This window comes from Chelmon rostratus, chromosome 2 (genome assembly GCF_017976325.1).
Source record: "Chelmon rostratus isolate fCheRos1 chromosome 2, fCheRos1.pri, whole genome shotgun sequence".
In the NCBI taxonomy this organism is placed as follows: domain Eukaryota; kingdom Metazoa; phylum Chordata; class Actinopteri; order Chaetodontiformes; family Chaetodontidae; genus Chelmon; species Chelmon rostratus.
The window spans coordinates 7,081,593-7,108,002 of NC_055659.1; the positions used below are offsets into that span (position 1 = coordinate 7,081,593).

Consider the following 26,410-nt stretch of genomic DNA (forward strand, 5'->3'; position numbering starts at 1 on the left):
TAAGCGCTGGAGCAGGTGTGTCACAGCAAGGACAGAATCAGGTCAGCATGGACGCGCAGACATGCCTTGCATGCAAGTCAAATTGGTGTACAACACGGCCCCAAGAGGTCACCACACACGTGCCCGATCGCTTAATGGCTGAATACCCGACTCCTCGCCTGGTGCGAGGGGAAGGGACCACCCTCGTCAGTCAGTCAGGGCCGCGGCAGACGAGAAAACTACGCTTCCCATGAGGGGTTGTGTTCATTTATCTTTGTCAGAATTCCAGTCTCCCAGACAACTTGTCAAGCCGCGCCGTGTGGCAATGAGCAGAATTTAAAAGATGAGTAAAACTGAGGACAAAAATGTGACATGTTCTCTGCCTCACAGCACTGTGCTTGTCAGCCGAGGCTGCTGAAGGTGTCACAACTTTGGGGTTATTACCTCATTGCGGGCGACGCAGCATCAGGGCTGAGACGCGGTCATGCAGTCGTAAAGCAGAATTCATTACAACTAACAACGTCTCAACTGATGGACTTGGCATTCATTGACTCAAAAACAACAATATCATAAAGTGCCAGGAGCTAAAACGGAGTAATCTGCGTTTTCCTTTTTTTTTTTTTTTTTTGGCAGACGTGCTACATCTGTCTTTTTCCACAGTACCACGCAAAACTCAAATTTAAATCCTCTTTTAGAAGAGAGGTTAGATCAGAGACTGGAAACAGACTGGAAGGAGTACAAACAGATGTGCCATAGCCACAGTCAGAAATATCAAATAGGTTTGTGAAGGCAGCTAACTTAACTTAAACTTTCTCTGGAGTCAAAACAGTCATGAAGTCATATGAAAAAAAAAAAATGAAATAAATAAGGTTATGTTTTCAGATGGCATTTGAGGTCCAGCACAACTGAGGCAAAGTCATCCTTTATTAAAAAGAGCACAATGCAACAGAAATCGGTCCCAGTTCAAATTCAGGTTGGCAGAAATGCACTGAGATCTGAGCCAAAATCTGAAGGCAAACAGATGGCTGGCTGACTTGCATCTATGATTGTAGACTAGAAGGGGACCTCAGATGATGATCTTACGGTTGGATGAGCCCATTACAGAACGAGATACTTATTGAGAAGATCCAGTTTTTATTGTCTAATGTTGTATGGTTTAAACACAGCGGAATATACCCTGTAAATGTCAGATTATATCGTTCTGTGGAGATTTACAATTATTAGGCAGCTATTAAGAAACCTTGACAGTTTAATTCAAACAATCCTGACAAACAATTGTTAAAAATCAAAATTTCTCAGCGTCCCAGACAATATTCTCTCATCCAGACTCACTGAACTACCTGATAAGACAAACCGCAACCAGAGCAAACGTTGAATATATCCACACCCCGATGCGTTCAGGTTCACATTGCGATTGTTGGCGTATTCGCAATCTTGACACAATCTGAACAAACCGTTGGTTATGTCAGCAGAGCCACGCCCACTGTCCAAGACAGCTTTCCTCCCGAGGCCGCTCCACTTCCACAGTCCTCTCCGTGTGATGTCCATGAGGGAGCTACAGAAAGCAATGGCTGTATAAAGCTGCTGTCTCTGCTGAGCTCTCCTCTGTAATCGAGAGTCCCCGCTGTGGGCCTTGGAACAACAAGTCCAAAACAGAAAAAAAATCAAATAAAATAAGGGCTTCACTCCTCATATCTCATTTTTTATCTGAGGGCTCTTCAAATATTTGACAAGAAAGAGTAGCTTTGTGTTTGTTGCACCAAAGGCCACGTTGGGACACTTTTGGGCGCTGGTGCAGTGGTTCTATACCGTATGCAGCCTTCAATGTCCTCCAGTATCTATATCAATAATTTTGTCATCTATGTTGACTTATTCTGTGCAGCTTTCCCCGAATTTTTCCCCTTTAAAATTTTTTTTTGGGGAGTTTGCCCTTTTCCAAATCAAGGGTCGAAGGATAGATGGTGTCATATTCAAGATTTTAAAGCCTCTTAAGGCAATTTGTGATATTGGTCTACATAACCAAAACTGACTTGCCTGTATGTCATTATTGTGCACTTTAAAGAACAGAATGAGATTTTCTAATTATGAAAGTACTGAAAGAAAGACAGGTTTCAATGGCATCATTATCATTAGCATGACTGCCATTAACTCATCACACCTCTAGTCCAAGAATAAATGTGATTTTAAGTACCATGTACTACTGCAGAACAATACCAGCTCATCATAATGACTTACCATACAGTGAGAATATAATACATTCATGCATTTAGGTTTAATGTACATTTCAAGCGCTGGTTTCTATGGAAATAGCATTTAGCTTATCCCGGACTAAACATTGTGGTTTACTTTAAAACTGCCAATCAAAAGTAGCAGGTAGCGTCACTCCAAATCACATTCTTTGCATGTGATTAAAGTCAGGTTTATTGTCTCACGCAGGAGAAAACTGTCTCTGATTGAGGGAACAGCCGCATCAAACCAGACATTACAATAAAAACAAAACCTGCAACAAGCCAAGCAAATTCATCAAAAAGTCATTTAAAACTTACAAATATTCAAAGACATGCTTCGAAGCCATGTTCATACATAAATTACAAGAAACAACACATCTCACTTTTCATGCTTACAAGCAAACAAGCTGCAGTTTTCTGAGATCTGAATCATCTCTTCTGTCTGCTCCATAAGTTTACATAAAGAGGTCATAAAAGTCCTAAAAAGTAAAGATTTATGTCTTGAAGCACTGTTTCAAAAATGTGACTTTTCTGATTGATAAAAGAGGAAGTGCGTGTCCCTCTGATTGGTTGTTTCTTCGGTGTTTGTAGATGGAGCCTCCCGCATGGACATGCTCGGACTAACGTGGATGGCGCTCGTCCTCACAGTGACCGTGGAACTGACGTGAAACCCCTCATCCGAGACACTCTCACTCACGCACACACACACACACGCACACACACACACACGCATACCTGCCCTTCTTACACAACATCCACACACACTTTCCACAAAATCCTGCAAGCCTTCTCCAGTCATCAAGAGGCCCTCCATGCGTCAGTCGATCAGGAAACAGTACCACCACGGGATGGCGCGCCACTGTTTTTTGTAACAAAATAATAACCAAGATAATGATATCAAAAGAAGAACGTGATGAACATGACAATAACCACCTCCTATATAGCCCCCGCCCAGCTACACCTTTTTTTTTTTTTTTTTGTTTCTTGTCCCACGTCTGCCTGTTGATCAATAAAATCAGTTGATTTGAAACGGAAAAGAAAAAAGCATTGGGATTTTATTGTGATGAGTCAAAATGTCATTGGTGTTGACTGAAAATGAGAGGAGTGGAACTGGCTTAGGCTGTGCCACCGCATCCACCACACCCGTCTGTTACATGTCCTGGGATGCACCTGATTAGCAACAAGCTGATAAACCACGGGGGAACAAACACAGATGCTCCAAGAGAACATTCTTTTTTTATTAATATACACATATTCCTTTTTTCTGATGGCTCGGAATGTACAAGAGGATTTAAATGCGTTGAGAAACTAGAAAAAAAAGAAATCTCCTTTTTGAGTGTATTTTGTGTACATCATTGTAAATATTGAAAATAATTAAAGAGGTTATATGGGTTATGGTGAGGGATGGTTGCGGAGATAGTTGGAGTTTTACACTTCTCCACCTTCGTTTGTACTTCATTCAACACTGTTTTCAGAGTTAATTCTTGGCTGGAAGGACAGACACATTAACAGCCTTTATGTTTCTCATTTGGGCTTTTTATATCTATATGGCAGGTCTCCAAGGACAGGAGTAAAAAAAAATTATCTAACATATGTCTGCTGTTTTGGGGTTGTGGTGCATGTGACGTTTGAAGATTCTTTCTCCTTTTGGTGTGTTGCAATTGACAGCACTGCAACTCATTGTCACTGGCCTGTAATCAAGTTATTTACTTGTGACATACTATCTTAAGTGACCTACATTGTGTACAATACGTAACTCTTACCCAGACATTTACAGTACTAGTAGGATCATTTTAGCCGCCATTCCAGGGAGGTGCTCACCTGAGGCAGCGTGTGTAAACAGGGTTGTTGCATTTGTTTCATTTCACCTGTATTAAAATGGAGAGATGATAAAACTTACAAGCCTTGGCTTTACTTGTAACACTGTGTTTGACATGTTCTGTAGTACATGTGCATCTTCCTGCTTCTTCGACGCTGGGGACGGGTCGTTTTGCACACTCCTGCACGTCTGGGTTGCTGCAGGAGTCTAATTTTATGATAATCTCACCGCATAAGGGAAATCTGAAGGACGGGCTGCGTAGGCCGAGAGAAATAGGCTCATTTCATTCATTCAAGCTCCAAAAGTGACTTTGTTTCAGATTTCTGATTGTACTGACCCCAGCGTGACTTGGAGGAGATTCTGGCATGGCTGTTAACCATTTGCAGCTTGTGCTCTCTCACGCAGTGAAGAGTAGCTTAATGCAGAGTAATCCTGCATTTTTTGGACTTCACAAGAATTGCAATTTAAGCTATTCTAAGGACACAACATGTATTAAGGGATTAAGGTTTAAACCAGGTGGGAGGGAAGAGGAGCAGTTTTTAAAGCTTAGTCAAATAGAAAGGGTAGACCTATCCGTTTGGGATATCAGCTCACCTTGCCAAAGTACAATCCATATTCCTGGATTCTGGAGATGAGAGCTGCATAGCACAAACATTTTTAACTGACAGTCATATGCGCTTTGAATTAATTTTCTTTTTCCAGTGAGGGAAGTGAAGGGCATGAATCCTTGTCCACCCACTGTATAGCATTATAACTCAGCTATAGTTTTAATTTTTATTCAAGAGGCACTTGTGAGACACTTTTTTTCACTCATTTCACATTCAGGAGAGACAAAACAGGTCCGTCGCCATTTCTGAACACTTAGGCTATGTGCAAGCTGTATTTATATAATCATCATGCTAATAGAAGAAGTACATCATGACTTTGTGCGTGGGTGTGCGTGTGTGCGCTTATGTGTGTAATACAAATGTCATCCGTTTAATAGTATGTATGAAGACATCATGTAACTTTGGTAAAATTAATAAAATTTATTCAAAGCTGTCCTAGACCAAAAAAAAAAAAATATATATATCCAACAGGCAATAAATATGACCCTTTTCAATATGTGGTTTTACATTATTACATTTTCTGTTGCCCAGAAAGCAAGAATTTCCTATTTTAGGCCTGGATGTGAAGCATTTAATTGTCCCCTTCAGTGGTAATTGTCTTTAATTATAGGGACATCAATGTGAAAACAAGAACAGGCTTTTATGTGCACCGTTGTTTGCTACAATGAGTCAATGCTTTTTAGGTTTATATGTGAGAAGGTTGAATGACCCCTATGGATAAAGTTTGCATTGCCTCATTTTTTTCTTTCATTTCCTTTAAAAATTGATGAGTCAAAAAATGTGATGGTCACAAGATGTGAAGCTTTGCTTTTTGTGTCTTCACCCCTCGTCTGCCTACCACCCGTCACTAAACTGCATAGCTTTTACAGCAAACAGCGGCAAACACCTGTTCAAAAAAAATGTCTTTGTGCCTTCTGTTCTTGTTTAGTCACATGTTGCACACCTGTCATGCACAGTACAAGAATAGGTGAAAGTGCCGCCGTGCGACAATGCACAGTGCTGACAATCATGTTTTTTGTTTTTTTTTTTCTCGGCAGTGTTCTCGATAGTTCACCTGAGCTGGGAGCAATGGTGAGGATAAGAAGCTGCCTCCCTGGCCCGTCTGTGAATTATTCAGTAGTCAGCCATGCTTGCAGAATCCGGTTTCCTTTATGTCATCTGCAGGCTCAGGTATCGGATGACCAAACAGCGCCCATGTCAGCTGGGACACCTGACACACCCTCTATATGCCTCTCCATGTGGTGCACCTTTAAAATGCTACACAGAGCGCTATTACAATAAAGTGTTCTGTTGTTGACCGCAGCCTCGCTCAAGTGTGTTATCAGCAGCACAAATGACAGCCTGACAGCGGCGACTGAGGGACACGGCTCCCATGTGACAGGATGTATGTTTGCATCTCAGCATGGTGTATGGAAATGAATGACGCTGTCAGGTTTTGCTTGCCAGCCGGAATTCTTCAGACCGTTTGCCGTATTATTTACAGTTCTATGTGTTTATGATATCAAGTGACTGCCTGCCATTTTGTTGTTCGACAGCAGTCTTCAGCTCCTCTTTAAAGAGCAAGTAATTTAAGCACCTGCGCGAGCACAGAAAAGGACCTTTGATCTGTGCCATGGCTGTGCAAACAGATGCATCCTGGTTATTAAGTATTTGATAAATGTCACCTATCATCACTCTCCACCCCTTATTCAAACCATGTTTTGCTCCTGCGGCTCTAACCGTGTGCTTGAGTTAAAGACTGTGATCTATCATAATATTTTTACAGACATTTTCAGAAATTGGCGTAATAAAGCATGACCTGAACCCCCTCCCGTTCATGTAAACACAGAGCAAAAGATGCAACAGCATAGCTCGAATAAAGTTTAGTCAGAAAGTTTTCTTAGTTCTTAGATAACATTTGGATAGTTGCTGGAAAAGCTTGGGTGAGTCAGCAGATTGTATAACCAAATATTGATCTATTGTATTTACATATTCTGTGTATGGGTACTGAGTCTGCTTGCCACAGGTGGTGCATGACTAGTGCCCCGCCTCTACAGAACCAGGGATGCAAATAGTACCTCTGCTAGGATCATCTTACACTTGATCCTTTAGACAAGAGGCGCAGTCATTAGATCACAGCAGCTCTTTTACAATGAAAACCAGACAGCATGCTACCGTCAGCTGAGACGCATTGACTACAACATTCAATAGGACCAGTCAACCAGTCGTCCCCGCCATCACCGCTACAGCTATGCCCATTGCAGAGCTTCTGGGAGTCCAGTTCGACATGCAGCTGCTGTTGAAACTGAGTATCTCCGTGGCTGCTGTGCTGCTGGTTTCTTGGGCCTACAGGCTCTACAGCTCCAGGGATGCGAAGAAAATTCAGGCCTGCATCGAAGACAACAAAGAGCCAGAAAGCGCAAAATGCCGAAACTGCAAGACTTCACTGCTACGTCAAAACTCACCAAAACATGACACCGATGATGGGGGCCAGCAACCCAGACCCTCGCACACAAACTCAGCCCCCGAAGACCTGACGTCTGACAGCACCAAGGAAATACCAGCAGACGCTCGTCCGACCCAAGCCGAAAAGAGCGAGGATGCACGTAGATTGCCATATAGTGATCGAGACGTTAGTTTGAAAGACGAGATACTCGCTCATCAGAAGCAAGCAAAGGTTGCCACCAGTAATATTTCATTTGGATCTGCTTTGAAGCTTCCTCATCCAGCAGAGAGAGGGATGGTCAGTACAACAGGGCGCCGCTCCCCTTGCTTTTTGCAAAAGCTGGAGGGCAGTGTGGGTGTGGGCAGGGAGTTAAGGCAGGACTTTGAGCGCCAGGGGGCCTACTCCAGCTTCCTCTCCAAGGCAGAGATCAAAGTGGAGGATGCTAACGTGGTGCTGGAAGGAACAGGAGACCAGATTGTGCGCGGGAAAATTTATGATTATTATGTTGAGTCCTCCTCTCACTCTATTACGGACTCAAATACTGTGCTAGGTCAGTTTGAGAGGAGCTCTGAGTTACAGCCAGCTGAGTTTGGAAGTCGCGGCAGCAGCCTCGCAGAATCTCCTTGTACCCTGAGCCCCATCATTATTCGTGATCTGGTTTTACCACAAAGCCCTGCCGAGGATCCTTCCTCGCTGGGAGGCCTCAGGCCGAGGGACCCTGTGAGGCCTGTACTCCTACGCAAGGGGAGCTATCTGTCTGCAGCTGAGCAGTCTGAGCTTTCCATCTCCTTTCTGACATCAAGAGCCTCGACTCCAATGACTCACTCGCTGGCCTCAACCACCGATGAGTCCGTCTGTGTTCGCCCTATGAGCTTGAGCTCAACAGACAACAAGGAGCTTAATGTGAGGGAAGGGACAGACCTAGAAAGTGTAGCAGGGGCTCTATTTTTACACTCTCCAACAAAAACTCTCAACAGCACAGATTTGGAAAGCTTGAAGAGTAAACTTGATCTGGGTAACTGTTTGGAGACGCTATACCTGGCCAAGAAACATGGCCAGACCTCTGTGCAGCAAGCAGCCTTGGGAGTCATGTCAGACAACTACCTCCAGGTGCTCAGGGACCCCAACCTTTATGGGCGGCTAATGGCTGGCGAGCGGGAACAAATCCAGAAACAGAGAATGAGAGGGAGACGGTTTGTCATGGTGGCAGATATGGACCCTCAAGACTGGGCGAGGAACACAGGAGGGCAGACAGCAGAGACAGAGCAGAGGAGGACATCCAGTGCAGTGTACTATTATGATGACTACAAAGACGTCTGGCATACACTCTGCCCGATCCCACAGGAGGTCATCTCTAAAGCCTGTGCCATGTGCACAATGGATAACTACTTATTTGTGGCTGTGGGCTGCCAAGGCACAGACAGAGAGATGACACCCTCAAAGCGAGTGTTTTGCTACAATCCTTTGACATCCATTTGGAAGGAGATCAGTCCTATGAATGAAGCCAGGCCCCGCTGCAAACTGGCCGCTCTGGAGGGCTACATCTACGCCATCGGAGGGGAGTGCCTTTCGTCAGTGGAGCGCTATGACCCGCGATTGGACAGATGGACATTTGTGGCTCCACTGCCTAATGATACATTTGCTGTGGCACATCAAGCCACAGTGTGCAATGGAGAGCTTTTTGTTTCCGGGGGAACTCTTAGATATATCCTACTGCGTTACAGCCCCAAAACCAACACCTGGAGGCCAAGTCTGTTAGTCGGCAGCAAAGACAGAACCGCAGATATGGTTGCTGTGGGGAGATTTCTCTATCGGTTTGATGTTAACCCGGTGCTGGGCGTCAGCGTGTACCGCTACCATACGGTGGCTCGGCTGTGGTACGAGTGCAGCTCCAAGCGGCTTCTGCGCTGCCCTGCCTTCCAGTGTGTCACGACGGACGGCACAATCTATTGTGTCAGCCGCCAGTTCACCATGAGGTTTGAGGCTGATGAGATCTCCCCTGCTTTCACAGATGAGAATTTGAGTGTCCTCTCTGCAGCGAAGGGCATACTTTTCCCCTTTGTCCTTTCACTCCCTGATAAGAAGCCTCGGCAGACCCGTGTGTAGCGTGGACTCAGTTTTCCATTGATGATAAGATTAGGTGGTGATGGAGTATCGCTACAGGAGCATGCTTTACATCAAGTTTTTGGTTGACTGAGCGGGTTTTGCTTCGCCCAGCCCAACCCTCAAATGTTATTGTGAAATTGTAAGAAGTGCTGTTGTCATTTCTTTGAGGTGTTACTAAAATCACCTTTCCACAAAGCTTCTGTTACTTAAACCACTTTATTTTATTTATTTATTTTGGATTGGGTATTACACAAAGAAATGTGTGTTTCTCCTGTCTTGGTCCCTGGCAATAGATGTAACGTATTAGACTCTTAATGTTAGTCAAACTACTGTTTGCTTAGATTTACGCAGGATGTGCTGCCATGTAAATTGTTCTCTTCTTTGATTTGCCACTCCTTCCTGCCATTAAGTTAGTTTTATATCATTCCAGATGCTTAACCTCTTCAGCTTTGAAGATAATTCACAAATAAGCCTCAAAGTAAATGAGTTCATTCGGCTCTAACGTATTACAGAGATTGGGCAATATAGTGATAATGTATCACTGCTCCAGTGTGTAGGGCACAAAAATAACTTACACAGTGGCCTGGATACAATGCAATTATCTACAGTTGCTCTTTAAATATGACAGGACTAAATGGCTTTGTCATGCAATATAAATAGGTGATCTTCTGAAAGAATTTGTCTGTACTTCTGAAACTCTTCCGACACTCTGACTTGCAGTTATTTTTATAATGCTAGTCACTCTCCTTTGGTGGCCATTTGTTTTAATCTTGACTGAGCAGATTCTTTGCTCATTGTACCGACTAAATCTCTTTGTTTTGTCGTCTATTGTTCCATAAACATCAAAGAAATATATGAATTTGTCATTCACTGCTTATTAATCCACAATTAATGGTATTAAGTCAAATGTCTATTCCAGTATTTGTGCAAAAGTAACCACTAATAGAATAACACATGAACAATATTAACACATGGTTTATTTTTTAAGTGTTGTGCAATTAAACTAACAATGGAAATATGCATAAGAAAGATACAAATATTAAATCCCTCATTGTTTGCTCATTTAAAATCAAGTCTTTCACTGTGCAGACTTTAATGCTGAGGACTTCAAAGACTCACTGACAGGTTCCACAGAGTGACGTGCTGCTATAGCACCATCATGTGGCTCACAAGGCAAACACAGCAGTGCTCTGGGTAAGACATGTTCAGCTCCGGACTTCCCACAACACAGAGGCGTCATGTGACATGCAGGCATCAGCAGCACAGCAGAGTGACTAACTAGCGAACAGAGGGTGAGGCAGAGGGCTTCAGCTGCACTGGAAGGCAGCAGGCAGGCAGGGGAAAGGGAGGCAGTCGCAGATGGTTGACCATCAAACATAAGCATCTTTGATTCTTCCTAATTAAACACTTTGAATCACCGTAACTAAACACCTAATGAAATGGGAGTTAGACAAGTCCCTTTAGACGTTGCCTTGGATGACTCACAGCTTCCGGTTTGCCTCAATGCCCAGGTTAGTTCAGGCGTTGACGCTTTTTTTTTGCTCTCTTTTCTGTTATCTAGGGTAACGCTAGCAGCCCATTCTATGAGTTGCAGATATTAACTGTACAGAGGGAAGAGAGAATTTGCATATAATTATCCTCTGGAAGGGCGGACATGATTTATAGCCCCCGCCTTTCTCCTTCTTGCACACAGACACACACACATATCCATATATAAACACTGAAGAAGCACAGTAAACTTACAGTAGTCCTCACAGCGACGTAATGAGAATCATGTTTAATTTTTTAAGTTCCTTTTGATTTCCCAAACGGTCTGCTCTGTTAAATTTTGCTTTTTTTGCAATTTTTGACAAATTCATGCGGCCGACTATTAAAAAAACAGGAACCACAAAGCTGATCACAGCTCCTAAATTAACAACCGGCATGTGAGGAGCCGCAGCGTTGCCTCTGAGCCTGCTGTGATCGTGGACGTAGACTGAGACAAGGATCTGGGACTTGTGGCAGCGAGCGCCATCTCAGATCCAGGTCCTTGTTGTTGTGATTGGCTGCGTGGAGGTGGCTGGAGAGCGCGCGTGAAGCCCTGGCAAAGCGGCTCTGGCAGAAGGTACTAAGAGGGTGCCTCTGGTATGCTGACCTGTACGCAGTCAGTGACGGGAGGTGTGACTGCTGCTTTTCCAAACGGTGCTTTGTGGACCGCGGCGGGCCAAAGTTGGTTGGAAGGCCTGAAAAGGAACACAGAAGAGAAAGTCAACTGCCATGCTACTGCAGCCATTAATTACACTGGTGACTGATTTGGAACAATAAAAGGCGTCCTAGGCCACCCAGATTTAATTGTTCATGAGCACAACTGCCGATGTGTTTTGCCTATACAAAATTTAATGCGCTGATGTTTGCTCGACACTCATAGCTCTACTGCCTGCATTGTTTAATATATCACTTCCCATGTATAATCTGTACCCTCAGGCAGTGGTGGCACGGCACTTTAAACTGTGGTCTTACCAGTAATTGGCCGGTCAGATCTCTCAAACTGCCATGTCAAGCTGTCTGGATGCCACGGTCGCAGAGTGGGCAAAGCATTCGTGTGCTTTTGCCCGTAGCTCTCTTTATACTGCGTGACCAAGTAATGAGAGGACGGTGGGGCATGGTGGGCAAATAGCAGTTTGGATGGAAGCCCCTGGAAGACAATACACATAGCCTGTATGCATTGGCTTTCACTGGATTGAGATATAGAGGGCATGACCTATTCTTTCACAATAATCTTCAAAAGGCTCAGTATGTGACAGCAGCAAATTGCTCTAACTAGCCTTTAAGTGCCCAGTAGGGCTGATTATTTCACACATTTTTCACGACTGCTGAGTCTGACCAGAAACTTGCTTTCATAAAGAGTTTTATCACAAGCCTTTATCTCGGCCATCAATATTATGCAGAAGTGGCCACAATCTTGAGAAGAAAGCCCTGACTTGCAAGGCTGTGACAGGCATTCAATTGGTGCTAATGCCATGAATGAGCAGTTAAAGGCTGACCTCAGCTCTCAGCAGGGCAGATCTTCTCTCAAAGACGTCTGGCTTGAAGTCCCAGTGGGGCCGGTAGTCTACACGATTGGTGCTGTTGGCCGTCTTTGGCTCCCGAGTGAACTGTGTCGGACAGAATAAACAGACATGGCAAAGAGGGGCGAGGAGGGGGGAGATATACAGGGGCTCGAGCAACGAGCCCGGCGCAAGGATCAGCAAAGCTCACACTTCACTATCGATCCGCGCTGTTGTACAGTATTTCTTAAGTCATTTCTCCTCTCGGATCCTGAAGCAGCAGCCCGTGGCCGAACCTCACGTCAATGCAATTAGTCTCCAGCTCCAGCCTCTCCCACCAGGAGGCTGTGCTGATGTAGCTGAACTGAGGCTGCCTAATCACTTTGCTATGGATTTTGACTACCAACTGAGGTGCTACAAAACCCTTGGCAGGCAGCCATTATGTTTTGGATCTGCAGCATGAAAAGACATAGGTAGCCCGTGTTCTCACATTCAATTTAAGAACACCATATTTTGATACCGGCATAAAAGCGGAATAGGCAATGAGCAGACAGATGTCCTACCTGGAGTCTTTCTTCCGCCCAGTTGCCCAACAGCACTTTGCTTGAATACCTCTGCTCTATTCTCCAGCCGGTTTGGGCCCATTTATCCTGCGTCGTCCCTGTTTGGTTCATGCCTAACCAGGGGGATCTGAGCCCGTGTTAGAACATGGTTAGCTAGTCAAACAGATAGCATGTAGGTGGTTTCACCTGGCTCTATAATGGCATAGGCAGCGGAGGGGAAAGAGAAGAGCTCTGTTGCTATGGATACAGCAAACACTGAAAGAGGAGGCAAGCAGAGTATCCTGGAAGCAAATGAGAGATGTCTTGCATCTGTGTTAAAAAAAGAAATACATCCCTTAAGGCTAGGGCATGACATTTACCTTTTAGCAGTATACTCTATATTGTATTAAAAGAATGGTGCCAGAAATTGTTTCCAGACTTTGTGTCCTCGGGCTACTTTTACATTTTGGGAATAAAACAGGTTTTGTTTATAGGTTCGTGTGCAGGTTTTTTTGCCCTCTGTGAACGCCATATTTTTAATGAGGAAGAAAGCTCTACCACTGGAGGCCAGTTTTGTTTATTGAAATGTAAAAGAAGATGGTAAGGTGGAATACAGTACATTGTATGATCCTACTCGTGAGCCTTAGAGCGTTTTCATATAGTCAACAACACTGTCCACAACCTGCGCTGCAGAGGGAAAGGTGAGCCACCCCTGGTTAAAAAAGTTGATCATGCCATGAAATCCCTCCATTACATGTTGCCATGCGACATCCCGTTCCAAGTCCAGCAGCCGCTTTCTGTAAAGAATCCCATCATCCCTCAGGACATCATACTCACAGGTGAGAAGGAAGGTGGGTGGGGTTTTCTGAATGACGGCGTCGTCAGCCAGTAACGGTGACACCTCGGGTTCTAAGCCAGCTTTGATCGCGTGATACACCTCTCCATCGTATTCTGGGGCTGGGTGCTCACAGATACCCCGTGTGAGGCACTCAGGAGGTAGATTGGAAGGGGAGAGCCACTTCTTATAACGTGGCCTGAGCTCGGTGGGGACATGGTTGCCTTCCAACACATCTTGGCACACAGACATGTCCCCATTGAGGTACTGTAGGAAGTAGAACGCCATCCGGCCACGAAACAATATGGGCACAGCGTGATTTTGCTGGTATGAGGGTAGGTTGAAATCTGCCATCTGCAGGGCCGGGTAGATGAGGACCTGAGAGCACGGGGACGGCAGATGTCCATCCTCTCTCCTCGCCAGCCTTTGGCACAGTGCTGCTGCCAGGTTAGCCCCAGTGCTGTCTCCTCCGACTGCCACTCTGCGAGAGTCCACGCTGAACTCTGCCTCAGCCACAGACAGGAAGTGACACGTCGCTGTCTCACAATCGTCCAGCTGGGCAGGGTACCTGTGCTCGGGGGCTAATCGGTACCTAAGAGGGGTGAGAGGGAAGACGGAGGGACAATATGTTGAATCTGGCCCTGTGGTAGACAGAATAAGTTTTTTTTTTACTTGCACTGCGGAAAAAGTTTAAGTACCCAACAGAAACCACAGTGGTGTCCGACTCCTTGGCGACGTGCCGACAGACTTCATCAACAGAATCTGTTCAGGATTAGCATGACGTCACAGTTAGCAAAGACATGTGATGATACTGTATAAGAAGCAGCTGAGCACTGCAGACACAACATGCCAGCTTTTGTGTCTCTCTCTGTCTACACTCTTCTCCATTTGTGTATTAAGACAATATATTATCTAATAAATGAATTAGATTACTTGTATACAAAGATCGAAGGTACTATATGTAAGTTTACACTGACATATTTCTAAATTTTGTGTCTCAGAGGAAAATATTCTATTTCTTACTTGTTTCCTGTTAGTTGCAGGTTGTTTTGCACTTAATGCTCAAAAATATGAGGATTTAAAAAAAACCTGATCCAACTGCCCAACAGTATATAAAGTCACCAGACTTAAGCTCCACAGGACATGATGCAGCATTAAAATACAGAATATTAAAACCAAAAAGCACCAAAATCAAACAAAAATAGCCACAAATTGATTGATAGGTCCTTTAATAGAGGACCTAACAACAAAATAAAGTCATTAATGTTTTCTGAAGGCATTTAAGGTTTGACTGCATCACTTAAGTCAAACTCAGTTGTGTATTTGAAAATGCATGTCTCTTATATATATATATATATATATATAGTCAAATAATTACTCATTGTAGTTTTGAATGCAATTTCACACATAATTGAGTATTTTATGCAATTCATTATTTCTACTATGACTTCAGTAAATTATCTGGACTTTGTATACCTAAACCGCCCAACACCCATCCTCCTCCATGGAAATAAACAAGTCCTCTTCTCAAGCCGTCACACACCGTGGTGGGCTCATAGACTCGCACTGGCACCTCAGAAAACTCCAGGTCCTTCACTCGCAGGCCTGCAGGAACTGGATTTAAGCGGGTCAGAAAGCGGGCCACAAACCATCGGATGAAGCTGACCTGATGACAGATACCCAGACGATGTAGGATCCGGCCCTTGAAGGAGAGGAACCGCAGGTGGGAGAGAGTGGTGAAAAACAAAGAAAAATGTTCTTGATGGGTAAAGTCAAAGTGAAAGTTATTCTGCGTGAGAGACCATATTTACTATGACAACATCAAAGAAGGGGAACACATGACCTTGCCTTTTTTCCACCTTTGTTAGACTTGATTTCTTATCTAAAGTTTCTCTGATCTGAGCTTTATCAGTTGCTGGAGGACAAAGAAAGGACAGCCATCTCTGACAAGGGCCAAAAAAAATTTTCATCTTGCACAAGCAGAAACTCTTTACAGGAAATGATCTAGTTAATCTAATAATATTTAAAAAGTTAATCATAGAATAATACAATAACATGGGGAAAACACAAAATAATAAGCATGAACATAGATACTCACCACGATTGCTATGCCAACAAACAAGCCATGAACCACGTGCAGTTTCCCACCATTTGCAACCCCACGAGGAATTTCTGAATTCATCAGCTCAGAGTACACAAGTCCAATTACCAGAAGGAGGAAGGCTGCAACAAGCGCAGCGAAGCCAATTATTAAAATTGCCGAGCTGATGTCCATGGTGTTGCTACTCTGCTCTGCTAAAGGTAAGTCATTAGCAGTAGATGCTTTATCTACCTGCTCCCAGCCACCTGCCAGCCCTCCCACAGCCACGTGCCATGCATTCTGACCTTGGTTTCACTTAATGACATGTTTGGCTGCCTGTTGCCCAGGAAAATAAATTATATTCTCCAACATTTTTTATGGCTTTGTAGTTAAAGTAATTACATGTTTCTCAAAGAAACCAAGGTGTTCTACTACTGCGGAGTACTGCACAAAATATTGTTAATGCTAATAGAGCAGTTTTTAAATTACACACTTCCACGGTGCCTATTATGTTGCCTTCCAATCACGAGGAATATTTTCACAGATATCTTAAGATTGTTATGTATTTTCTTGCTTTCTTTTCCGGCCGTGCTATTGAGGAAAGCTCTGTTGCTTACAGCTGCACTCGGCGCAGACTGGCATTTTCATTGCCTGGTGTCTAAGGGAAGAAAATGTTCAGAGATGCTCCCCAGTGAGGGCTGACTGAGAAACACCCCTATCTGAACTTTCAGTGCTGATCTGTAGATGGCAGTGATAGCATGAGTATAAATAAACAGCGCCTTCTGAAATATACACTATTTACATTTTTGCATTGTGAGTGCAGCCTGAACCCATTTACCTCTCACTGTAATGCATATCTTTAGACTTTGTTCTTGTTTTTCTCCAAATCCGACTTAAATTCAGTTTCATTTCAGCTGAGAAGAGTTTGGTACGATCTCCCAGTTCAACTTGACTTTGGGTTCACATTTTGTAAATCTCAGAAATTCCCAAAATGAAGACAGCATCTGGAGTGTTGTTGTCTTGGAGTTTCTAGCAGCCCCCGAGAGCCTCTCTGCCTTCCCTAAGTAGCTGAGCCCAGCACAAAGCAACCATTGTGAGGCTGCTCTTTAAACCCATCCCAGTTGCTGAAAAAGCCCTGCATTCAGCGATACCCAGTAAAAATCACAGTGCCAGGGCCAAAAATCACAGACTGGGATCTTGTCTGAGGCCCATGAATTCATAGGATTTGTTTAGGAGGTATTCATGCAGTTTTCTGTTTGTCACCCTGCCGAGCTTCTGAGACTGGGCTGACCTATTTCCCAAATTGCACTGTCACACACAGAAAGATATAGTCTGCTTCAAAAATACTGTTACCACAACAAATTGGGTTCAGACAACTGATGTGGTTCTGCACATGGGAGACCAGTGCAAATGTAGGACACCATCAAATGAAAAAGCACCTTCACTCAGTGGGGTATAAACGCTGCCATGCTTATAAAACTGAAAACAGCATTTGCTCCAATTTATTATGTGTAGCTACTGATGCAACAAATCACCCAGACTTGACTTCACATGTCCTCCGAGTCTGCAGATGTGTTTGCAGGTTTGTCAGCATCACAACACTGTGGCTGCAGAAAGCAGTAAGTGCTTCAAGGGCACATCAGCAGATGTGCTTGTCTGTATGAAATTTAAACCCAAAGTGTCCAATATAAAGGAAACCACATCAATTACTTTCCAGTTCTTGCATGGTGTTAAGTATTAAGTATTTGCATTGGTACTTTAGTACAAATTCAAGATACTTGAGTATTTTATTTTCATGCATCTAACTCATATTTGTACTCCACTACACGTTAGAGGCAGATACTGTACTTTCTGACAGCTTTAGCTACTGGCTACTTTTCGGATTGCAATTTTTCATACTCTTCCCGTCCAGTGAAAACCACATATCTCCAAATTTTGTGATTCTGAAAGTAGATTAAAGATACATGGTTTTCACGCTACAAACATAAGACGGTTTTATAGAATGTGCTGCATTGCTGTAGATTAAACTACTCAGCTGTATATAACTTGGTTAGTACTTAAACAACTAAACCAGTAAAATGGGACATGCACATTGATGCAGCAGTGACATTGATACAAAAACGGACCTTTTTACTGCAGAACGACTTTTACTTTCGATGCTGGATGTAAACTTTACTCATAATACATACTTTTACTATGTAGGGCTTTTTACTTGTAGTACAGTATGCTTAAAGTGCAGCACTTCTACTTAAAGGGTCTGAATCCTTCCTGCACCACTGCTCAGTTGGGGGCTTCGTGTTATGGTAACAGTTGTCAGGTTTCTCAGCTGTGTGTTTGGTTAGTGCTTAGCTGTTTATTTATTGAATTATTTGTTTGCTTGTTTGTTTCATTTAATTAATAGGGGGGCTGGAATGAGGATTAGCTGATTAGGGCTCTTGTGTTGACCAAGTCCCCCCCATCTGACACCCACACTGTAAGAATGGTTTGTTTGTTTGATTTGCACTGAAACCTGTGATTGCACCATCATAGCACAAGTTCAATAATAATGAAGTTAAACTTTCCCAAACAAGAAGGGGCACCCACCTGGGTCGCAGTGGGGCGACCACTGGGGGGCCCCGGACCACAGATTGAGAAGCACCGCTGTAGGCACATGAAGGGGGTGGGGAAGAGGCGAGTACGCAACCACTCAGGGCAGACGGGCACTGGAGCAAAATATTCATCCCCACTTAACATGTCAATCAGGATTAATGCCCTTACAAACCTCCCCTATAGGTTCATCCAGGTCCTTTGACTGGTGGAAGCACCGAAGCCAGGACAGAGGCGCTAATATATAAGGCAGGACGGGACCGCGGCACCAAAGCCCAGCGGCTTCAGTAGCGCGCACCACGGAGCGTCGCCCGGACTCGCGTTTCACGTCTCTGCGTCTCCGGCAGCGGCTGACAGGCGTAATGACCGATCACTCACACATTTCCAGAGCGTGATGCCCGTCGACTGACATGTCAGAGCTCCTCGAAGTCGCGCACTCTTTCCTGTTCAACCTGCCCTCGTCGGTGGACGACCCATGCAGCAGTTTCTGAGGCTGCACATGAGACTGTTTGCATGCGGCTAAACTTGCAGGAGCTCACAAGTCGCCGTTTCTGCGCCGCTGGAGGAGATTCTGTTGCGCACGTAAACTTGCAGCGCGTAAAAAAAAAAAAAACAACAACAACAACACACACACAAGTTAGACTTGTCGGCTGCGCGAGCGCGAGCACTTCCCGAGATGGAGTTGAAGAGCGCGTGTCGTATGTTTCTTTTCCCGGTTCAGATGCTCTACTACATAATCAGGGCGAGTTTGCTCTCGCTGTTGCCAGGCAGAAGGAAGGATCTGACCAAGGAGGTGGTATTGATCACCGGTGGGGGACGAGGCATCGGGCGTCACCTGGCCAAAGAGTTTGCCAAGCAGGGGGCCAGAAAGGTAATCTCACTCTACAGGCGACTTGTTGCACCCACATAGCTCCTTCCGCAGAAATGCATTGGCTAATCACCGAAGTTATTTTGCAAGCACTTTGCTTTGGCGAGGCTGCGAGTTTCGTTTGTGTCCAAACCAGCAGCAGTAGTTAGTCGGGCAGCCTGGATCCCCTCACACCTCCCCTCCTTCCGGTAGCCCGGTCAGTCCTGTCCACCCTGCCCCAAGTGGATTGTTCCACTGCTGGAGGAAAGCAGGGATCATAACCTCTAAGTAGCCTAAGTTGGTCCAGGGAGACTGGAGACTTTGCCCTCAATTTTGCTTCAAGTATTGCACAACAACGCGGGTCAAGCAGAGGGCAGGTCCGGGCAGCCTTTATGGCTGATTGATGTGATTAAGTGCGGTGTTGGGCTGACATCCATTCTGCTGAGGTCTGAGGTGGTTCTGGTGTGACTGACGTGTCCGGAAAGTGTATTATCCAAAGATTTAGGCTGTGATGAAGGCATTGACTCTGTGTTTGTGTGTGTGTGTGTGTAGTAGGGGGGTGGAGGTTTCTGTGCACAAAGCCTCTCTGAACCTTCTTCACAGCCATCCACCTAACAGCATTCGGGCTATTACCTTGTTACAGTTTCTTGCCATTTTTTCGGCGCTGTTGTAAAATCTGCCAGCATATCACAACACAGCAAAAGGCTCCTTAATGCTTTTAATAAAAGCCAGATTTGGTTTTGTTTTCAAGCTTACCATGAGGACTTGAGATGCCTTTTGTGGAGGGGTTGCAAAACCAAATGAACCCAGCACATTAGATTTTTTTGGATTAGTCTAACACAAAGGTGGCAATTGTGACTCGTTACAGTCCGAAGTGTGATGAAAAGTAATATTTACTATGAGACTGAAGTTGTGACTCCTCTTAAATTTTCCCAGCTGGATGTTAAGATGATTTTGCATGCCGTTATTCATGTTTTGATCACTCTCCAGAACAGGATCATCAGTGTAACACGTTCTTTCGATTTTAAAGTGTTTCTCAGAGCTAAACCTAGTCTGCACACCCGGAAATTGCAGGAAATCTTGTTTAAAAAAAGTAACGCATCCGGTCCTGCCCATTTCGCAGAATCACCCCACCCATCAACACAGCGCACCCTCCCACCCCTCCCCACCCTCACCATCCCTCACCCCCCTAACAAGGAGCCGTCACTCGGGCCTGAAATGCTCCAGTGGCTGCGTACACGGTTCCTCATCACTGCGGGTCAGCCTCTGTTCCCATCATCATCATCTCTAGCTACACTTTTGTCTGCCAATCCGGTGGGTGAACATTACACAGCTGAGTGCCTGATGAGCCGCCGGTGTCCTTTTAGCGGTAATGTGTTAATACGGAGCGGCTCTATTTTTGATCACCTCAGATGGGAGTCGTCATTACACGGGGAAGACAACGATGGTAATTTCCCTGGTAGAAAGCAGCGAGCAGCCCAGCTGAAAGCTGCGGGTTGTAATTATCTCTACATGTGTGACATGGGCTCGTCTTGGATGCTGTCTTAAGGCGCAGCTTTCGTAGCTGGAAAACATTGCTAAAAGCTCAATGAAACACTAACTGCCTCCCTCTGTCTTTCAATGCCGTCTCCTTGGGGGACGAGCAAGAAGAAACCGGTGGGTTTTAAAAGCTTTACTTTGCAGCTGCACAACAAAGGATGTCACCATGGTTTTCAGCACCCCATTGTCAAGGTGTGAAGGCTTTGAAAACAACACCTGTGGTAATGTGTATGACAATTACTCCCTGCCCAAAGAGATGCTAAAGGGAAATAGGACGGTAATTATGAATAGGGCTAACCCCTACGAACTCCTGCTCACCCCTGTTTGAGCCCCTTTGTGATTGGCAGCCGGAATTTCCTTTTCCCTCTCCTCGGCTTTGGTGTTTTCACGGTGTGAGGAAGACTAACTACAGCGCTGATGAAAGAATCCGGCGAGATGGAGAGCCGGGGACTCAGGAGGGGAGCCAGGTCTTCTTGTGTGCTGTTTGGGGGGGGGGGGGCATTGCAGAACGAAGCTCTGAAACAATAAACCAGACCGAAGTATTTTCACAAACGGCATCCAAGTTCAGAGCTCTGCGAGAGGTCTTTCAGAACAATTCCAGAAAATATTTGACAACTTGAAACGGCGTATTTCTTCAAAGCTCATTTCAGTGCCATGACAACAGCTCGAGAAGAAAGTGTTTTCAGAAAACATCGATTTTAATGTGGTTGTTAGCATTACATAAAGAGATCGCTGCAAGGCAGATGAACCAAACCGATGCACTGACAACAGGTTTGTGTGTGTGTGTGTGTGTGTGTGTGTGTTGTGCTGGAGGCGGGAAGCACACCGCTCCCAGCTGGGTATTGCCCTGCAACTGACCTTGCTGTCTCCGCAGTAATTAGACAGCGGCAGGCGACTGCCTCCTGAACTCCTGCTGCCCCCTCTGTGTGCCGCCTCTCTGCTGGCCCATACAATGGGTGTGAAAAGGAGGGTTCATACCCACCCATACATTCAGACCTGGGAGATAGAGTATCACTGTAATTCAGCTGGAGCTACCGGGGACACGGAGACGTACACCACAGCCGGTATTGAGTGGCATCCGCGCTCCCTCTCAAGATCCCGTGTCAAGCTTTGCAGAATTAATTTGTCGATCGGAGAGCTTTTACTCACAGCCTTGTGTTGATGTTAAGTCTTGTTAGGCATGCCTGGTTAGAACAATTACTGGTTTATCACTGAGAGCGAAGGGGGCTCGTGCAAGGCCAATTAAAACCTGTTTCCTCACTGTTTCAATCCAGATGCAATTTGGCCAGCGCTTGTTTGTTCTGAGGGTCCTGTATGTTGTGACGGGTGATAAACTAATGAATTAAATAGCATTTTAACAGGAGGGCACGGTTTGAGTGCTGACTTTTAATGAGAGCTGTCAGCTTTGTTTGTAAGGCTCAAATCCTATTAAAAGCTTTCAGTTATTTATCAAGACCTGTCTGCCTTCGCTGATTGCTCAAATGGGCTTGCAAATGAAGCAAACAAGAAACCCAATCAAAAGCAACTCAAACAAGGGCCCGCTCAGAGGAAGCCAAACCCTTACTGCCGTGGATCTGATAAAGAAATAAAGAAAACATTCCAGACTGTAATCTTTGACGTCCCCGGAGCTTTTAAAGTGTCAGTGCTCCTCAGTTTGATTCGCTTCTGACACTGTTGCTATCAGACAGTTATTGACGTGCATTAAAGCAGTAGCAGCGCAGTAATTTGGTGTTTTTTATGGGTTGTGGTTGTGCAAATCAACGCGCCCGTCATCGCCGGTATGCTATGTTTGGCTCCAGATAAATGCTGAGTAAATTTTAAAAGACTGGCACAGCCTGAAAGTGTCCCGTTTCGGCGAGATGACGGGTTCGGTGCATGCGAAAGACGACGTGAGATCATGTATAGTCGTGGAAGCCTCGCATGTGGCAAGAGACACGCTCTCATTTGTGTGTGCGTGTGTGTATGCATACACACACGCAGTCTTTCTGTCTCTCACATACACAAGATCACTTTCCAGTAGACTTTTCGCTCAAATATTAACCTTGGTCACGGGCGACCGGCCAAATCCCACACTGGCGTCCTCAGCACTTCACACACGCACTGTTTTCAGACTCCCTGACCAGAAATGACGGGGCTCATCTGCCCAACAGGCCGTGTAATCTCTTTGAGAATTTGTGTTTGAGAGATGAGGAGGGCTCACCCCCTGATTTCATTACCTTTCCCTGACCCCAAAGACTGACAGATCTAATTGCCCAATCACTAGTCCCCCACCTCCATCCAACCCCATGTTCCCTGCTCAAATGACCGGCCTTCATTTAGTCTCCGGGTGGATGAAGAGACAGTTCATTCACACAGCAGCCCCCCAGCCTTTAATCTTGCTCGAAAACTATTTGTTGGAGTGAAAATGGCCTCTCTGTTCTCTGAATGAAAAGAACATTGCGGCTCAAAGATCTCCACAGTTACGCCAGGTCTCACTGCCAGAAAAATTGCGCAAAACATACGTAATGTTTTGTTGATGACTGACTGTAAAAACAAGCCTTTTTTGTTCCACTTATAAGCAACAGTTCACTTGATTTGCTTCTGATCTCGGCACAATTTCCGTGCAGAACTTTTCCCCGTTTGCTCCTAACCTTTTTTAAAAATGTTATTTTCGTGCCAGGTGATCTTGTGGGGCCGAACAGAGAAGTGCCTCAAAGAAACGGCTGAAGAAATCTCCCTCTCAGGAACAGAGTGCCATTACTTCCTGTGTGATGTGGCCAATCGGGAGGAAGTTTACAAGCAAGCCAAGGTGGTTAGAGAAAAGGTACACCAGCTTAATACTTCCAGACATCTCTAGCTGTGCAGAAAGAAATTTCATTTGCACTCAGTGAGACACTTCATGAAATATTTCTCTGTGATGCATATCTGTCTCTTATGCATATGTATATTGGCTCTGAGCTGCTCTCTCTCCCATCTGGCGTATAGATTACACTTCATCTGAAATATCCGAATAAGAGCGGGGAATTTTGCTGACAGCTCTGGTGCAGCACAACTGTGTCATCTCATGGAAGAGGAGAGAAAAACACACAAGATCTTTTGACCGTTTTCTTTCCTTTTTGTTGTGCTTTTTAATCTCAGGTCGGAGACGTTACGATATTAGTGAACAATGCAGCTGTTGTCCACGGCAAAAGTCTGATGGACAGCGACGACGACGCCCTTCTGAAATCCCAACACATCAACACCATGGGACAGTTTTGGGTAAGACTTGCAGAAATTAAAGCACAGGCAGTTTGCATGCAGAAGTCGGGGAATTCCTCCCGAGCAGATTATCCTTATCGTTTTCATATTTTGATTATAGCATGGCAGTATTTACAGTAGGCACCCCCAGACTTGTCAATCATGACTGCTATTATGGCAGGTTAAGTAGGGTATTTCCAAATTGCCTCTCAGCCCCTGCAACATCAGAGGGGTTTTGAAACTCATGGCATTTCTATTTTGAATGGAGATCAAAAGACTTTGTCATATGCAGGCAGAAATGCAATTATCAACTAAATGAAAATCCCGTGGTGACACTGTGGGCCTGTTTGTCTTGTCTATTCTCCTTTTTGCCCGACTGTTTCCACCTTGTACTTACTGTGGCCCTTCATTCGCCCTTTTGTCTTTGCTCATCTCAGACCACAAAGGCCTTCCTGCCTCGGATGCTGGAGCTGCAGCACGGCCACGTCGTGTGCATAAACTCCATCCTGTCCCAGTCGCCCATCCCTGGGGCCATAGACTACTGCACCTCCAAGGCCTCGTCGCTGGCCTTCATGGAGAGTCTGACGCTGGGCCTGCTGGACTGTCCTGGCGTTGGCTGCACCACTGTGCTTCCCTTCCACACCAACACAGAGATGTTCCAGGGCATGAGAGTCAGGTATGTAAAGATATGTGGAATCGGTTTTTAGTTTTAGCCATGCTGGCGAAGTGGTTCTGGGGGTGCAGTACCACTTCTGAGCTCAGTCAGTCCAGACTAAAATATCTTAACAATTTTTTGATGGATTTCCATATTTTGGACATTCATGGTCCCCGCAGGATGAATCGTACTTCCAGCAGGGGTCCCCTGACTTTTCCTTTTTTGCTACTATGAGGTTGACATTTGTAGTTTGGAGCGAAACATCTACAACTATTGGATGGATTGCTGTGAACTATGCTATATTTAAATAGTCAAGATATCTAGAGGACAGATTCTAGCAAGGCGTTGCATATTTTTGGTTCCCAAACTGTGTCGACCCCCTGACTTAATGAGCTACTCCCTAGTAAACCCTAATAAAAGACGGTCACAATGCGTGGAACCTCTGAAGTGTGAGTTTATGACTCTGCGCAGACCTCCAGCTCTTCGCAGTTTTGTTAGGATGAAGAGTAGTCTTGCTCAGGTCGCTCCTCAACACTTTGGTCAAAAATGGCAGCACCTTAATCACCTAAAAAAGGAAATCCTAAATTCATTAAGCAACTCATTGATTCTCAGTCCGTCTGCCCCCTGGTGGCTGTGTTGAGACCTGTGCAGATGACTGAACTTTGATGCTTTAATCTTTGATAATGCTGAACTGTTTAAGGTGCTTTGCATCTGTGAAACCCAGCCTTTCACATTGTTGTGTAATAACTTTTGGAAATGTCAAACATTTAATGTACCGTTTGGCAGCTCACACCAACAGTTTATCTAAAATTTGTCGCTACGCTGCCATAAAAAAGCACATCAAGCTAGCTAAAGCAGACCTTCTTTGTACTGTGATTTCAAAATACTTGTTTTGAGCTGTGGATTCATCTTGAAAACTCATTCTTCATTTCATCAGAATGATCCTCATTTTATCTTTTCTTTTGCAGGTTTCCCCAGCTCTTTCCACCTCTCAAACCTGAGGTTGTTGCCCAGAGGACCGTGGATGCAGTCAGAGCTGACAAGGCCTTCCTCTACCTGCCCTGGACTATGCATGCCCTTGTCTTTCTAAAAAGGTAAAAAATCTAATTTGACCTGACATTTGTTCTGTCTTGTTTTCATCACCGTAAACGTTTCGTGCTTAACATTCTTTGTGGTCTTTATGCACTTTTTAGCTTCATGCCACAAGTTGCACTTGAAGAAATCCACAAGTTTTCTGGGAGTTATACCTGCATGAACACGTTCAAAGGGAGGACATGAACTCGGCTGCACACAACGTGAGAGCGACCTCAGCAGCTCTGCGGTTTAATGAAGGGAATATGGACCTTAAGGCATCTGGAAGTGGAGGAGGCCCCATGATAGTGTGAAGACAGACACTTAGCGGACATGAAGGTGGTTGCTTCTGCAGGTAGAATTAATTGACAAACTGCAGGATTCACCCTGGTCCCATTTGTATGTGTGTGCGTTTATGTATAGTATGGAGAACTGACTGCCATTCTCACTTTGAACAGAAGCCATGCGTAGCTCTGTACCAGTAGTTATTCTGGGAGTTTTTTGTGACACTTGTTTTAGTCTGTTTTTACACGTCTTTTTTATTCTCCTTTTAATGTGTCTTTGAATCAAAACAAGATAATAAAATGGAGTTTTAGAGACGCACCGTGTTTCTTTGTGCATGATGAAAATAGAAAAAGTGAACACTTGGGAGGTACACATTGTTTTGTGTCTGGGTTTTGACTCCCATGGCAGTGTGATAACACCTTTGATTTATTCCAAGCATGAGATCAGTGACTGTGACAGACGATGTTGTCAAAACGTAAAACACGCTTGGGGGGGAATGTGTGTTATTGTTTGTTCTCTGCTGTCAGAAAACGGTGCAGGGGGATGGTGTAATTCTCCATAAA

The 26,410-nt window shown here is 44.8% G+C and overlaps 5 protein-coding genes across 6 annotated transcripts in view; 3 read left to right on the forward strand and 2 right to left on the reverse strand.

Moving 5' to 3' along the window:
* igsf21a (immunoglobin superfamily, member 21a) overlaps positions 1-3,122 on the forward strand; it is a 176,351-nt gene extending 173,229 nt beyond the window's left edge. For both annotated transcript variants that reach the window (XM_041960606.1, XM_041960613.1), the window contains exon 10: positions 2,799-3,122. In XM_041960606.1, the coding sequence (XP_041816540.1) occupies positions 2,799-2,875 (77 nt within the window). In that variant the 3' untranslated portion in view covers positions 2,876-3,122. The remainder of the gene's footprint in view (positions 1-2,798) is intronic.
* Positions 3,123-6,737: 3,615 nt separating this feature from the next.
* Positions 6,738-10,219, forward strand: klhdc7a (kelch domain containing 7A). Its single transcript, XM_041959886.1, has one exon. It carries the CDS (start codon positions 6,865-6,867, stop codon positions 9,163-9,165), a length of 2,301 nt encoding a protein of 766 aa, XP_041815820.1. The 5' UTR covers positions 6,738-6,864; the 3' UTR covers positions 9,166-10,219.
* c2h1orf158 (chromosome 2 C1orf158 homolog) lies at positions 10,142-12,872 on the reverse strand. Its single transcript, XM_041959913.1, has 4 exons — positions 12,755-12,872; positions 12,189-12,299; positions 11,665-11,839; positions 10,142-11,387 (listed from the first exon to the last, which is right to left on the reverse strand). Exons 1-4 carry the CDS (start codon positions 12,863-12,865, stop codon positions 11,077-11,079), a joined length of 708 nt encoding a protein of 235 aa, XP_041815847.1. The 5' UTR covers positions 12,866-12,872; the 3' UTR covers positions 10,142-11,076.
* A 480-nt stretch (positions 12,873-13,352) lies between these two features.
* On the reverse strand, positions 13,353-16,790 carry aadacl4 (arylacetamide deacetylase-like 4). The gene is made up of 4 exons (XM_041959898.1): positions 15,667-16,790; positions 15,045-15,270; positions 14,267-14,330; positions 13,353-14,160 (listed from the first exon to the last, which is right to left on the reverse strand). The coding sequence occupies exons 1-4, from the start codon at positions 15,841-15,843 to the stop codon at positions 13,377-13,379; spliced, it is 1,251 nt and encodes a 416-aa protein (XP_041815832.1). The 5' UTR covers positions 15,844-16,790; the 3' UTR covers positions 13,353-13,376.
* Positions 16,791-18,327: 1,537 nt separating this feature from the next.
* Positions 18,328-26,159, forward strand: dhrs3b (dehydrogenase/reductase (SDR family) member 3b). The gene is made up of 6 exons (XM_041962145.1): positions 18,328-19,105; positions 23,280-23,423; positions 23,738-23,857; positions 24,274-24,512; positions 25,460-25,585; positions 25,685-26,159. Exons 1-6 carry the CDS (start codon positions 18,911-18,913, stop codon positions 25,767-25,769), a joined length of 909 nt encoding a protein of 302 aa, XP_041818079.1. The 5' UTR covers positions 18,328-18,910; the 3' UTR covers positions 25,770-26,159.
* The last annotated feature ends 251 nt before the right edge of the window (positions 26,160-26,410 follow it).